The following is a 13,753-nucleotide window of genomic DNA, read 5'->3' as shown; positions in this document are numbered from 1 at the left end:
CTGTTCTCCTTGTTCTCCGTTCATGCCCACGTCAGGCTCAAACTGGTTCATGCAGCAAAACCCGTCCGTTGCCACTCTGGGGCCCATGTCAGACCCTGGTGTTCTCCAAAATGGCTGCCCGGGGAACTTCCTGTGTCCTTAGGACACATGAACTACCTGGTATGCCTTGAGGGAGACCCCTTTGTTTGGTTGAAGTGCTCAAGATTAGCCATGGCAGAGTCCTTTCCCAGTCCGCTCCCTGGGCCTAAGAAAGCTGCCCAGAGCCTACAGCTCCAGTCCGGTTGTGCCAGGGCCTACTTGCACCTGCCCCTGCTGCTTCCTCTGCGAGCAGCCAGGCTCCTTCCCTGTATCTTCAGCAGCTACGATTCCCAGGGGTTGGAAATCAACACCTAAGCAGAATGCTAAGCCCTTTACAACCTCCCAATAGCAGCACCTCCACCATTATCTCCACTGTGGTCAGCTCAGAGTGTTCCTGACCTTGCCTAATGCCCACACATAAATAGCAGAGCCAAGAGTCAGCCTAAGTACACATAGCTCAAACACCCAACTGTTAGGTCCTATACTGAATGACCTCCCTGACACTCCTCAAAATATCCTGGCCTAGGTCGGGTGCTGCCCGCCTTTCCTATTGGGCTGCAAGGCAGAACCCAATTAAGGAACCCCTCAAGTCCACAGTGATGGACATAATAAGCTTCAAGTCTAGTAGAAGAGCTGAAGGGGCTGGGAATGGCTGCTGAGTGTCTTCCAGGTCACCCCTGACTGTGTGCTCATCTCCTCCAGGGAGCAGAGAGTGACTGGCATCATGGTCTTCATTCTGACAGGCATCTCCGTCTTCCTGGCTCCTATTCTAAAGGTGAGGCCCTGCCCCATCGCCCACAAGCCCAAGAGCCACCGGCCTGCAAGCCATAAGAAAGGCAAGATGTGAACAGGCCACGGTGGTGTTTTATTGTTCACGGTTTTCTGTGATGCCACGTGGTCTGTTATCATTATTGCTGTCATGTCTGCTCTGCCCCACCCCTTCCCCTGGGAGTTCTGCAGTGTTCTGTTGCTACGTAGTCAAGGATCTCCGGAGCTGGGCCAGTCTACGTTGCCATGGTTTGGGCTCACTCCGAATCTTCTTGCTTTGCCCATTTTCCCTCAAGTTTTTGAAACCCTTCTTACTCACATCCCAACCACTAGAGGACACTGTATCAGGGGTGCATTCAAGCCTGTGTCCCTCCGGAGAGCTGCGTTCCAGTCAGGAATAACAGACAGAGCTCACTACTCCTGTTCTCTGCCACATCCAATTGCCTAGCAATGGTCCTTTCCATCTGTCATCACCTACACAAGACTTCTTCGTGTGTGTACATGCATTTCGTATGTGCTTGTGTGCATCCATGTGTGTGAATGAGTATAGACAATCCATGGAAGCCAGAGGTGTCAGATTCTCCTGGAGTTTATAAGCCACCCAACATGGGTGCTGAGAACTGAACCCAGGTTCTCTGCAGGAGCAGTATGTGTTCTTAAACCCTAAGCTCTCTCTTTGGTTTCTCTACCTTATTTGTTGGAGCCGGGTCTCTCACTGAACCCGGAGCTCACAATTTGGTTAGGCTGGCCAGCCAGCTCAAGGGCTCCTCTCGCCTCTGCCTCCGCAGCGCTGGGGTAACAACTGTTTGCTTCTCGCTTGGCCTTTTCACTTGGCGCTGGGGTTTGAGCTGAGGACCCTGTGTGTCACGTGGCAAATGCTTTACTTAAGAAGCCATCTCTGCCACCCAAGACTTTTCTTTCTATTAAGCTTAGTCCACTTTCATTGCCCTTCCCTCCTTCTGCCTTTTAGTCTGATTCTGAGGTGGCCTTGCATGGACAGGTGCACCTGATTCACTCACTGTGACAAGTGTTTTTGGCTTGAAAATAGATGCTGGGCACATCCGAGCAGTGGTTGCGCCACTGGATCATTCAAAGGAATGTCTCCATTGTCTATGATAGGCCATGCACAGATGGGCAGCTACTGCTTGTTTATTTTACAGAGGTTCTATGCAGGCCCGTAAGATAGTTCATGAGTTCCCTTGTACCTGCTTCTAAGGCTGCCCATCTGTGTTTGATACCCTGGACTATCTGGTGGAAGGAAAGAACCAACCCTTGAAGGCTGTCCACTGACCTTCATACATGCTCAGTGATCTGCACACAGGAATACACACACACACACACACACACATACACAATCAATCAGTCAATGTAAAAAACAAACAGAGGCTAGAAAGATGACTCAGTGGTTAAGAACATTGGTTGCTCTTGCAGAGAACTGTTGTAAAAGGAGCAGTGTGCTGCTTCCCGCCGCCTGGCTCCCAGCTGCCCGACTAACTTTACCAAAAATAATTACACAGAAACTGTATTCATTTAAACATTGCCTGGCCCATTATATCTAACCTCTTATTGGCTAACTCTCACATATTAGTTTAACCCATCTTTATTAATGTGTATTGTCACTTGACTGTGGCTTACCAGCATGAGTCTAACCAGCATCTGTCTCGCAGAGGAGAGCCATGGCGTCTGCCTGACTCTGCTTTCTTTCTCCCAGCATTCTGTTCAGTCTACTAAATTCTGCCCTGTCAAAAAGCCAAGGCAGTTTCTTTATTTGACCAATGAAAGCAACACATAGAAAGAAGACCCTTCTACACCAGAGAACCTGGGTTTTGTTCCCAGCACCCACACAAAGATCTGTAACTCCAGTTCCAGAGGATCTGATACCCTCTTCTGGCCTCAGTGAACACCAGGTATACATGCTGTGCCCGTGTATACATGTGGGCAAAAAATTAATATACATAAAATAAAAATAAATCATTTTTAAAATGAGCATATTATGTTTTAAAATGTGATTAAATGAATACAAGTTAAATAAAGCACACTTTGAAGAGTCAGGCCTGTAACTTGGGAAAGTGAAGCAGAGTCACAAGTTCAAGGCCAGCATGTGCTACAGAGTGAGTTCAGTGCTGGCCTAGGCACAAAATAAACAGGGCAGTGAAGCCCAGGGAAGCCGAGCTGTAGTAGAATGCCTGCCTAGCACGTGCAAGGCCCTAATGTGATCACAAGCAAACCAAGAAGAGCCATTTTATGGTCCCAGGGATGGAATGCACGGTCTCACGAATGCCAGACAGTGCTCTGTCACTGAGCTGTACCCCCAGACCATAGAACCCCCTTCAGTCTTAAAGTGTTCACTTGTGTGTGTGTGTTTGTGCATGAGCGTCTAGTATGCAACGTGTAGCGGTCGGAGCACAACTTATAGTTCTCTCTTGTCACCTCGTGTGTCCTGTGGATTGAAGTTGGATTGTTGGGCTCAGCAACAAGAGACTGTACTTACTGCGCATTTCCCTGGCCCCAGAGTGTATTTTAAATGTCCATGGAATATTCACTTTTCTGAAAAGGTCTCCAAAGAACCATCAGTGTCTGTCCTGGTACTGTTTGACTAGTGGTTGTGTCAACAAACAAACAAACAAATCCACTAGTCTAGAAAGAGTGTGATTTAGTGACTAAATGTTTCTCTCAGCATTAGTAGGCAGCAGCTCCCGTCTCCCAGGAACGTCTCAGACTCCAGTCCAGCTGTGGGCATGCTCCCACGCTAGTTTTTTCTACGTGTTTGAATTGACCACAGAAGAACTAGAAAATTCTACTATGGTCTCTATTCTTTCATTCCATTTACAATGCGATGGATTCTTTTATGGACACATTTACTTCACCCTGTGTATAATGGCCAGTCTTTTGTGTTCATGATTTTGACATCTGCTTTTGCACTAACATTGTCAGTGTTCTTAGTCTAGGGCATCAGGCCCACAGCAGGTTAAAGAAAAGAACTGAAATGAGGATCTGTGGCACAGTGCTTACCTAGCACGGTGAGGAACTGTGTTCCATACAGAATGGGGGATCAGGACCAGAGGATTTCTGGTTTGAGCACATCAAGCTGTGCACCTGCCTATAAATACAGGCTCTGGTGGCTGCAGAGATGACTCAGTAGTTAAGAGAGCTTGCTGCTCTTCCCAAGGTCTTGAGTTTAGATCCCGGCACCCGCAGCAGGCAGCTCATAACCACCTGTAACTCCAATGCCGGGGACTCCAGCTCCACTCTTCTGGCCTCTGAGAGCACACACACACGTGGCATACACTCACATAAAAAATACAATAAGATAGTTGTTTTAAAGCTAGAATTTCAAAAGTATTAAGTTCTTTCCAGCCACGACTGAACAACTGCATCTCTCACAAGAGCCACAAACCAGGGCCTGGGAGAATTCTGTCCCAGCAGGCAGAAGTGCAGGCTGTTGTGAGTGCTGGGAGCAGAACTCAGGTCTTCTGGAAGAGCAGCAAGCACTCTAAGTCACTGAGCCATCTCTTTAGCACACAGTCCTTGTTCTTCTGTTTTAAAGACAGAGTCTTACTATGTAACCCTGAGTGGCCTAGAACTTGAGATGTGGACCAGGCTGGTCTCAAACTCTCCACAGTCCTGCCGTCCCAGCCTCTTAAATGCTGGGATTACAAAGATGAACCATGCCAGGCAGGTGGTGGCTCATGCCTTTAATTCCAGCATTCGGGAGGCAGAGGCAGGCAGATCTCTGAGTTCAAAGCCAGCATGGTCTACGAAGCAAGTTCTAGCACAGGCAGAGCTATTACACAGAAAAACTCTGTCTTAGAAAAACAAAACAAACAGACAGACAAACCCAACAAAAAAAAATGAAAACCCCCCAAAAAGATGAGCCATAATACTGGCTTATTAATTTTTATTTAAGATTTTCTTTGAATCGCTCCCATACTTTGAATGCAGTTTGCATAATGCTAACATATTGACTTTTTATGTTGTTTTATAATTAGGACACTTTTCACAAGGTTAGCAGGAAGATGCAAAGGCCCTCTAAATCCCTTTTAACTTTTAGCTCAAATGCCTTGGAATTGAACTTTACAACATCTGGATCCAAATCTTTCTTAGTGGTTAAATATTGAACATCTAACTTAAAAGAGATCACTTGCTTGCTTGGATGTCTTGGCACTCTTTTTCTTTTAAAGGTTTATTTTACTTTTAAAAATTATGCATATGTGTGTTTGTGTGTATGCATGTACGCATGAATGCAGATGCCCATGGAGGTCAGAAGAGGGCATGAGATCCCCTGGAGCTGGAGTTACAGGTGGTTGTGAGCCGCCTGATGTGAGTGCTGGTGCCATCCCTCCAGCCACCATCTCAACATTATCAAATGGCACCTATAAGTTAGGCGACCTCAGGGTGGTCAGAATTGGTGAGCATTGATGTCAAACTTTGCACCTTCCAAAGTGTTCTCCCAGGACTACCCAAGAGCAAGGCAGGCTCCTGCTCAGCTCACTAGGGTTCCCAGCCCCTTTGGTGGCTGTCAGCTGAAGCAGACGTGGGAGGGATCTGGTAGGATTGAGGAATGCTCGGTCTGTGAAGCTTTCCCTCTTGTTGGAAGGAGCAACCCATGTCATATAGGTTTTGAGTGGCCAAGAGCGCAGCCAGTCCTGGAGAGCAGCTGCCTGCTGGCTCGGCTACCCAAGCTGGAGGAAAGTTCTTCCACCCTCATGGTTCCCCTCACATCCTCTGGCTTCAGGTCTGCTCCTCCAGAGTGCCAGTCTCCAGCACCCTCTGTGGTTGGCTAACACCGCTGTCCATCACCAGCCAGCCCAGAACCCTCCCCAGCCCAAACCTTTGTTCTCATTGCAGTACATCCCTATGCCAGTGCTCTATGGAGTCTTCCTCTACATGGGTGTGGCCTCACTGAACGGCATCCAGGTAAGGTCCTCCCCAGGCTAATGTGACCTAGAGTCAGAAGTCCCTGTTGAGTGAGAGGAACATGGTAACGATGCCACTTCCATCAATCCATCGACTGTACCGACAAAATGACTACATAGGTACTTTACATGTACCGTACAATCTATGTGATTGGGCCCTTGGATCCCCATTTTACAGGTGGAGAAACTGAGGCAGGTCAAGTTAACTCTGATAAACCTTTCCTCCCTACCTCCCTAAAATTACTCTATAAAGGATTTTTTTTCCTGGTTCTGACTCACATGAGGCCAGGGTCCCCAGGCAGTGTGTGCTACAGTTAATTGCTTTTTCCTTAAATATGGACCATGTTAGTGTTCCTGTAATCATGATCTCCAGACTATTTCCTTCATCCAGTGCTCAGGGCTCCTGCCCTATGTTATACATGCATAGATACCAATAGTCTCTCATGATTGGGAGTCCCCTCTCTGAGGCCCTGCCAGGCCATCACTTCCCCTAGTCCTGTATGTAGCCTTTGGCCCAGGAGTCTGACCTTCCGGCTGAGTCCTATGCCATATTCTCACCAGTTCTGGGAACGCTGCAAGCTTTTCCTCATGCCAGCCAAGCACCAGCCAGACCACGCCTTCTTGCGCCATGTGCCCCTTCGCCGGATCCACCTGTTCACCCTGGTGCAGATCCTCTGCCTGGCACTGCTCTGGATCCTCAAATCAACCATGGCTGCCATCATCTTCCCGGTCATGGTGAGGAGAGTGTGGGCTGCTCAGAGGACTGGGTGGGGCAGGACCACCAGGAGGTTCAGGGCCAGGTAACAGAGAAAAATGCCACAGTAACGGGACTCTGCAGGGACAACCCATGTGCTGTCTCCAGGGCTCCAGGGGAGGGATCGGAGAAGCAAGACAAAACAGAAAGCCAAGCTCCCATGTTGAACTTCAAGCTGGTTGGGAATAAAAGTATAATAATAGTAAACAAGCAAATACATAAATAAATAAAATAATAGTAAACTTTTCATCATGTAAAACAACTGCATTTGAAAAGATGGATGGATCATGATGGGCAGAGACCAGACTCCTAGATTCAAGAACTTGAGCGTGCATACTGGGCAGGGTGGTACTGGCTATAATCCCGGCACTAGGGAGGCTGTGATCTCTGGGACTTGCTGACTAATTAGTCTTGGGGACATTGGAAGGGCTGCAAAGACACTGGCCACAAATGGTCCCTGAATTCAGCCAACAGAGGAGAATCACAAGCTCACAGTTTTCTCTGAGCTCCCACAAAACTCATCCTTTCTGTCCATCTTCCCGTCCCAGATCCTGGGCCTTATCATTGTTCGAAGGCTCCTGGACTTGATTTTCTCCCAACATGACCTGGCCTGGATTGACAACATCCTCCCAGAGAAGGAGAAACAGGAGACAGACAAGAAGAAGAAAAGGAAAGGGGTCCTTGAAAACACTGATGAGGAGGTGGGGATGGTGAGTGGCCTCGGCAGAAGGCAGAGACTGAGGGACTCTCCCCTTTGCCAGGGTGAGGGGTGGCTCTTGGAGGCCTGCAGCAGTACCTGGCACAGGAGGGATGTCATCTGTGCTGGTCTTGGGTGTTGAGAACCCATTTGTTCCTGGGAATATCCTCAGGGCAGTCCAAGTTGGTGAGCATCCCTGCCTAGGAACAGGTGATAGCCACACCTGCCCTCCCGTTGTTCTCGGGACTGTTTTCATCAGCAAGGCAAGTGCCTGGGGCAGAACGGGCTCCAGTGTAGAAGGCAGTTGTAAGAAGGATCTCCAGAGAAAGGCACAGGCCTAGACTCCAGGTAGGTGGCCTTGGCAGCAAGCTTGGCTTGGGCCTGTCCACGGGGTGTTAGGGACAGAAGTGGGAGAAGCACACGTCTTCACTGAAGGTAGAATAACCACCTGGTTTCCTCACTTGCCCCTTTCCTCGTCCACGCTTTTGCATCTCAGCCCTGAAACCATTAGGGACTCAGGAGCCAAGGAGTTAGTCCGCACTGTACAGTAAATCTCAAAACATTAGGCAGAAAGATTTTCTGATTCAGGCACTTGTTATAAATGATGACAGCTCTTCCCTAAAGAGAACAAGACCTCCCAAGATGGATACATAGTTGACTGTCTGAGAGAATTAAGAAAACCATTCCTGCCTTGATCATGCCCTTTCCGGAACCCTGCCTAGTTCCCAGTCTCTCCCATCTGACTCAAACCCACAATCTTCATCTTCATTTGCGAGTGAAAACTGTTCACAGGCAAATCCTCGCTGAGCAAGCTTAAGTCATCCGCTAACTGTGGTGGCCTTTTCATCCTTAATTGCTATCCTCTCCAGGAGGAAGGAGCCCTCAAATTTATTTCATGTGCCCTTTTTGACAAAAAGAACTTGCAAAGATAGATTTCTAAAAACAAAGAGGTTTCTTAAAACAAAGGGGTTGGGGGCTATAGCTCAGTTGGTAACTGGCCTAGCGTGCATGAATGAAGCCCTGGGTTCAATTTCTAGTGCCTTGTAAACCAGGCATGGGCATGCACACCTGTCATCCCAACACTTAGGAAGTGGAGACAGGAGGATCAGAAATTCAGGGCGTCCCCAGGCACAAGGTGCGTTTGAGGCCAGTCTGTGGAGGGCGGAAGGATGCAAGGAAGGGAGGGTAGAGCCCAGTCGCCTTTTTATTTTAAGATGTATCATTTTAAAATTCCGTGTGTGTGTGTCGGTGTGTAGGTATGTGGCTATGTGCGTGTGAGTGCCTGTGGAGGCCAGAAGAGAGCTTTAGGTCCCTGGAGTTACATGTGATTGTGAGCTGCCCAACGTGGGTGCTAGAAACCGAACTCCAGTCTCCCATAAGTGCGGCTGGAGATCTTAACTGCTGAACTCCAACCCTGCCCTTACCAACAGTCTTTTAAAGACAAATGCTTTTTCTTTGTTTTTTGTTTTGTTTTTGTTTTTTTCTTTTTCAGCAAACACCTGAGATACTCCCATGTGCCAGGAATTACTCCAGGGCTGAGAAAAAACACTTGTGCATTTTATGATACATATACTCAGCGGAAGAACGAGATCTGAGTCACAGACACACATTTTAAAAGGGCCTTTAAGACAGCACCACTGTGGTGTGAGTCACTCACAGTGACTGCATACACGGCAGATTAGACTGTTCAGAGTGACGTTCCTGGCCGAATTCCTTCCTGACTCCTGGGTCTCTAGAACAGTGGGTTACTGTGCCATGGTGCCTCTGTGGGCCGAGTGTTTGCCACAGCTCTCACTATTTGGTCCGGGTGGGAGGAAATGGAAGTTTGCACCATGCGTGTATGGACTTTCTGTCTCGGTGAGGAAGCCCGGGTGGTTGTGTTGGTGTTTATCTGCTTTCCCACTGTTTTTCTCCAGCCCCAGTTCCTTCCTCCCTCACTTATAAAGATCCCCATGGAAAGTGTCCCATCTGACCCCCAAAACGGTATCCACTGCATTGCCAGTAAGTAAAACACCTGCTGTCTCTCCCTTCCGACTCATCTACTCCCCAAGGGAGCTTCCCCCTGTAGCTCAGTGGTCAGACTGTTTTAGATGCTGAGGACTCCTGTCCTAGGGAGAAGTAGAGGTAACTGGCCCTGAGCACAGGACCTCCACACATATGGGGAGACCCCAGCCCATAAAAGAGCACCCTGCAATCTTCACTTTAGACATGGTCCCCATTCCTCACTTTCCTTTGGACCCCGTGCCTCTGCTTGTCTCCCCTTCATTGTTTTAGAACATGTCAGTCCAGGTATGGCTCCTGAGCACCACATTTTCCTGGAATTGTGATGACTGAGCTCCCGCCAGGGCTGAGTGTCCCCGCTAGAGAACCATCTGGGTGACTCCGGCCCTGAGATTAGGCTGCGATCCCATGAAAGCCAGAGCTGCCTGCCACTGCTGATGGGGAGGTTGCTTAGGCAGGGTCAGTTTTTGCTCTTGAAGACCCTTCTGGGTCCTTCACAGCATAGTGACAGACAGTCCAACCTGTCTTTGGAGTCTCCTGACATGGGACTTGTTACTCCCCTCAAAGACAAGTCAGGTCTTGGTGACCAGCACAACCAGCTGGCACCCTCAGGGGTCAGCACAGGGTCACTTCAGGTTCCTTCCCCTCCTGGCCCATTCCTGTCTTCCTCTCTAGTCCTTGCCCTCCCCATGCCTCAGTCCTTCCTAACTGGCTAAGAGCCCCCGTATGAGGGACTGAGCCTGGTACCACCCATCTCTGTGAGGCCCCCGTACCCCTCATGTGCAGCATTGACTATAGGGTTGAGGAGCAGAAGCCAGAGCTGGTGAGGAGGTACTGGAGAGCTAGAATGTTCCCCTGTGCCCTCCTGGACCTTCTCACAGCTGGCATTTCCATCCCCCTCCAGGAAAAAGATCTTCCAGTTGGAGTTACTCATTCTGACTCTTCCTTCAGTGGCTCGGAACTGGATCGAAGGTAAAGGCTGTTGGGTCCTTTTCCTCTTTGTGTGCATGGGTGTGGTGTCATTGACTGGGCTGTAGACAACTTCTCAGAGGGCACAGTGGTTAATGACTCCCTGCCCCAGCAGCCATAAACTGCCAGTAGCTTCCTGGCTATGGGCAGGGCCTCCTGTGAGGCAGAGTATCAGATAAGAGATTAAGCAATGGCTGAAAGCTTGAGGGGCTAGGGCAGCTTTGCTGGCCCACCACTGGAAGACAGGTGGTAAGCAATCTGCTTCTGGAGATCACGTAATAAATGTGTGTTCTCGTTCACGTCAACGTGGTTACACTGCACAAAGGAATTCAACTTTAGAAAAGGAACTTACTGCAAAATATTGCATGGAATATTCTGTGAAAACACAGAAAAAAGAAAACAACATAGACAACAGTGAAAGTGTGGCTTAATTCTCTGTTTCTGAAAGCTTGGATGGATAAACACAAAGGATCAAAGCACAAGGTACTCTAAGTAGGAAATCAACAGCGGGGTTAGTCACCCTAGGTAGGAAGAAGGGTTGAGGAAAGGGAACCAGAAAGGAGAGATTAAGTAGAGATAGAAACATTCAGGAAAAGGACTAGGGAGTAGCTCGGTGGTTGTTCCTGCCTCCCGTGGAGACAGCCCTGGTACAAACCGCAGGGCTTTATGAAACCAAGAATGGTGGCACGCGCCTATAATCCCAGCACTGAGGAAGCAGAGCCAGGAGGATCGAGAGTTCAAGGCCATCATGTGCTGTGGAGCAAGTTAAGGCCAGCCTGGGTTATATGAATCCTGTCTCAGGAAAAAAAAGTTTTCTTCAGAGACATATTCAAGGCTCAGAAGCCAAGAACCCTCATATCAATGGTGCTCTTGCCGAGGTACCGTGCATGAAGAGAGTCTTGCATATCCAGGTCCTGGATAAGACTCGAGCTGCTTGGGTGTAACAGTGTCAGAGTGTGTAGGTGCCTGTAGAGGCCAGAGAGGACATCAGATCCCACAGAATACATCTTTAAGTTAAGATTTTAAAAGGCTTACCCTAAATCAGATCTCCACCCCATCTGCAGGCAAGAGCCTAGACCAAGACAGGGAATTTTTGAAAACCTGTTAAATTACCCAGAGCCACAGAATAAGTTCATAAAGGCTGAGAATTTGGTGAGCTAGAGATGGCACTTGCCATATGCACTGGTGTTCCCCAAATCTGTGAAAGCAGATGAAGTAAAGGAGGAGGTCTCTCCAGAGAGCAAAGAACTCAGGGCTTGGCTGGATATAGATGAAGCCTCAAAGCTGAAGGCATGGGGACTGAGGACTGGGGGAGGCGCTGGGGGGAAGGGTGGGCTGGAGAGATGGGGAAGGGGCTGGATGGATAGGGTCAGAGGGATGGATGGGCCAGAGAGATGGGGCTAAGATGCAGGGCTGGTGAGATGGCTCTCAGGTTAAGTTCACTGGCAGCTTTTCCAGAGGACCCAAGTTTGGTTCCTACCATCCGCATTGCAGCTAGGAACCATTTGTCATTCTGGTTCTGGAGGATCTGAGCCCTTCTTCTGGACTCCTAGGCGCCAGGATGTGGTACAGAGACACACATGTAGGCAAACACGCATATCTCTTAACAAATAAATTTTTACAAACTTGCCAGGCACGAGGTGCCATTCTTGGAGTTGTAGAGGGACTTGCAGACAAAGGTACAACATGCATGTGAGAACATGCGTGGGCACACAGAGAAGCTGGTGATCTCAGTAGCCATATCCAAGACAGAAAGACCAGCCTGATGTACAGACTGGGCCAGGGCAGAGGAGGAAGCGTCAGTCCGGGTCATGGGAACAGGCCTAAGGCAGTATATGAAAGCACACATGCGGGAATTGATGGGCAATTAAACCAGAAAAGTGGCCAGTTCAAACCAAATGGGCTCTCTCTGCCATGCTAAGGAATCTGGATGCTGTCCTTTGAACAATGAGAACAGAACCGTCAGATTTATGATTCAGAAAGTTGGCTTGGCAACCATTTGAACAGGTTAAAACAGGCTGGGACCAGTTGAGTGACGATGGCTAAGAGCCAGCAGCTAGGGGACACTTTGGTCCAAGGATTCTCTAAATTCATGCTCTGTGAGAGGCAGAGACAGGAGAATCAGGAATTCAATGTCATTCTTAGCTACAAAACAAGTTTGCAACTATGCGAGACTCTGTATCAAAAAGACAAAAAACAGAAAAGGCCAGCAAGATGGCCCAGTAGGTAAAGGCACTTGCCACCAAACCTGGTGACCTGAGTTCAAAGAAATAAATGGTGGCCCACACCTTTAATCTCAGCAATTGGCAGACAGGAGGGTGGGTCCCTTTGAATTCAAGGTCAGCCTGATCTACACAGCAGTACCCTTCTCGAAAAATAAATAAACAGAACACGATCTGAGCCACCTGGCACACATCTTTAATCCCAGCACTTGGGAGGCAGAGGCAGGAGGATCTCTGTGAGTTCAAAGAGTGAGTTCCAGGACAGTCAGAGCTACACAGAGAAATCCTGTCTTGTAAAACCAACTAACCAAGCAAACCATGATCTGAGTTTGATCCTGAGACCTACATGGTGGAAGGGGAAAATCAACTCCTGCATTGTCCTGACACCCACTCTTGTGCCCCCTCCCCGCCCCTGCAAACACCCATAAGTAAGGAAATGTAATGATTTTTCTGGGACAGGGTCTCACCTAAGTAGCCTTGATTGGTCTTGAACTCAGATCTACCTGTCTGTGCCTCCTGAGTGCTCCCTGGATTGTAATGTTTTTCTGGAAAAAAAAAAAAAAAAAAAAAAAAAAAAAAGCTTGCATGTGTGTGGTGCAGAGGCACACAAGCAGAAAAAAATATTTTTTAACTAGCAGCATTTTATTTTATTTAAAGATCTATTTATTAATTATGTATATGGCATTCTGCTTGCATGTGTTCCTGCAGGCCAGAAGGGGGCACCAGACCTCATTACAGATGGTTGTGAACCACCATGTGGTTGCTGGGAACTGAACTCAGAACCTCTGGAAGAACAGTCAGTGCTCTTAGCCTCTGAGCCATCTCTCCAGCCCAGAAAAAAAAAAATTTAAATTGATAAGCAATGACAGAACTTTTCCATCAAAGCCTGCTCTGTGGTTACTGCTGAACAAACCCAAGACTAGATACTCATTTTTCTTCCCACTTTGTCTTACTCAGCATCACTTTGCACTTCAAAATCGCTTGTCCGGCTTCACCTGCCTTCAGTTACTCACGGAGTCCAGTCTTCATGGTGCCACAGGTGAAGATAGAGATGGAGCCTGACCTTGACTTCACAGACAATGAGGACTACGGGAGAAAGGTGGGCGGGGAGACCACCCTCTAGCCCAGCACTGCTCTTCCCGGCTGGGGACAGCGTGAAAGCTGGCCCGGGCTCCATCTAGAGCGTGTCAAGCCCTTCACTTGTTTCCTTACCCACTGGAGGCCTGTCCGTGACATCCAACATAATCATGAAGTTCTCCTCTTCCCTTTGCAGTTATTAAAATACCCAAAACAGAACCATATGGCTTAAAATGCCACCCAGCATAGATATAACCTTTCTTCTGAAATG

General features: G+C 48.4%; 1 protein-coding gene across 1 annotated transcript in view; it reads left to right on the top strand.

Moving 5' to 3' along the window:
• Positions 1-13,497, top strand: part of Slc4a5 (solute carrier family 4 member 5) — an 81,554-nt gene extending 68,057 nt beyond the window's left edge. Inside the window, exons 20-26 of the mRNA XM_057761107.1 lie at positions 781-853; positions 5,695-5,763; positions 6,324-6,497; positions 7,065-7,217; positions 9,130-9,214; positions 10,119-10,186; positions 13,363-13,497. Coding sequence (XP_057617090.1) covers positions 781-853; positions 5,695-5,763; positions 6,324-6,497; positions 7,065-7,217; positions 9,130-9,214; positions 10,119-10,153 — 589 coding nt within the window. The 3' untranslated portion in view covers positions 10,154-10,186; positions 13,363-13,497. The remainder of the gene's footprint in view (positions 1-780; positions 854-5,694; positions 5,764-6,323; positions 6,498-7,064; positions 7,218-9,129; positions 9,215-10,118; positions 10,187-13,362) is intronic.
• The last annotated feature ends 256 nt before the right edge of the window (positions 13,498-13,753 follow it).

The sequence above is a fragment of the Chionomys nivalis genome, chromosome 1 (assembly GCF_950005125.1).
Source record: "Chionomys nivalis chromosome 1, mChiNiv1.1, whole genome shotgun sequence".
NCBI lineage: Eukaryota > Metazoa > Chordata > Mammalia > Rodentia > Cricetidae > Chionomys > Chionomys nivalis.
Note: the sequence above shows the minus strand (reverse complement) of the source record. Positions and strands in the feature narration are given on the sequence as shown.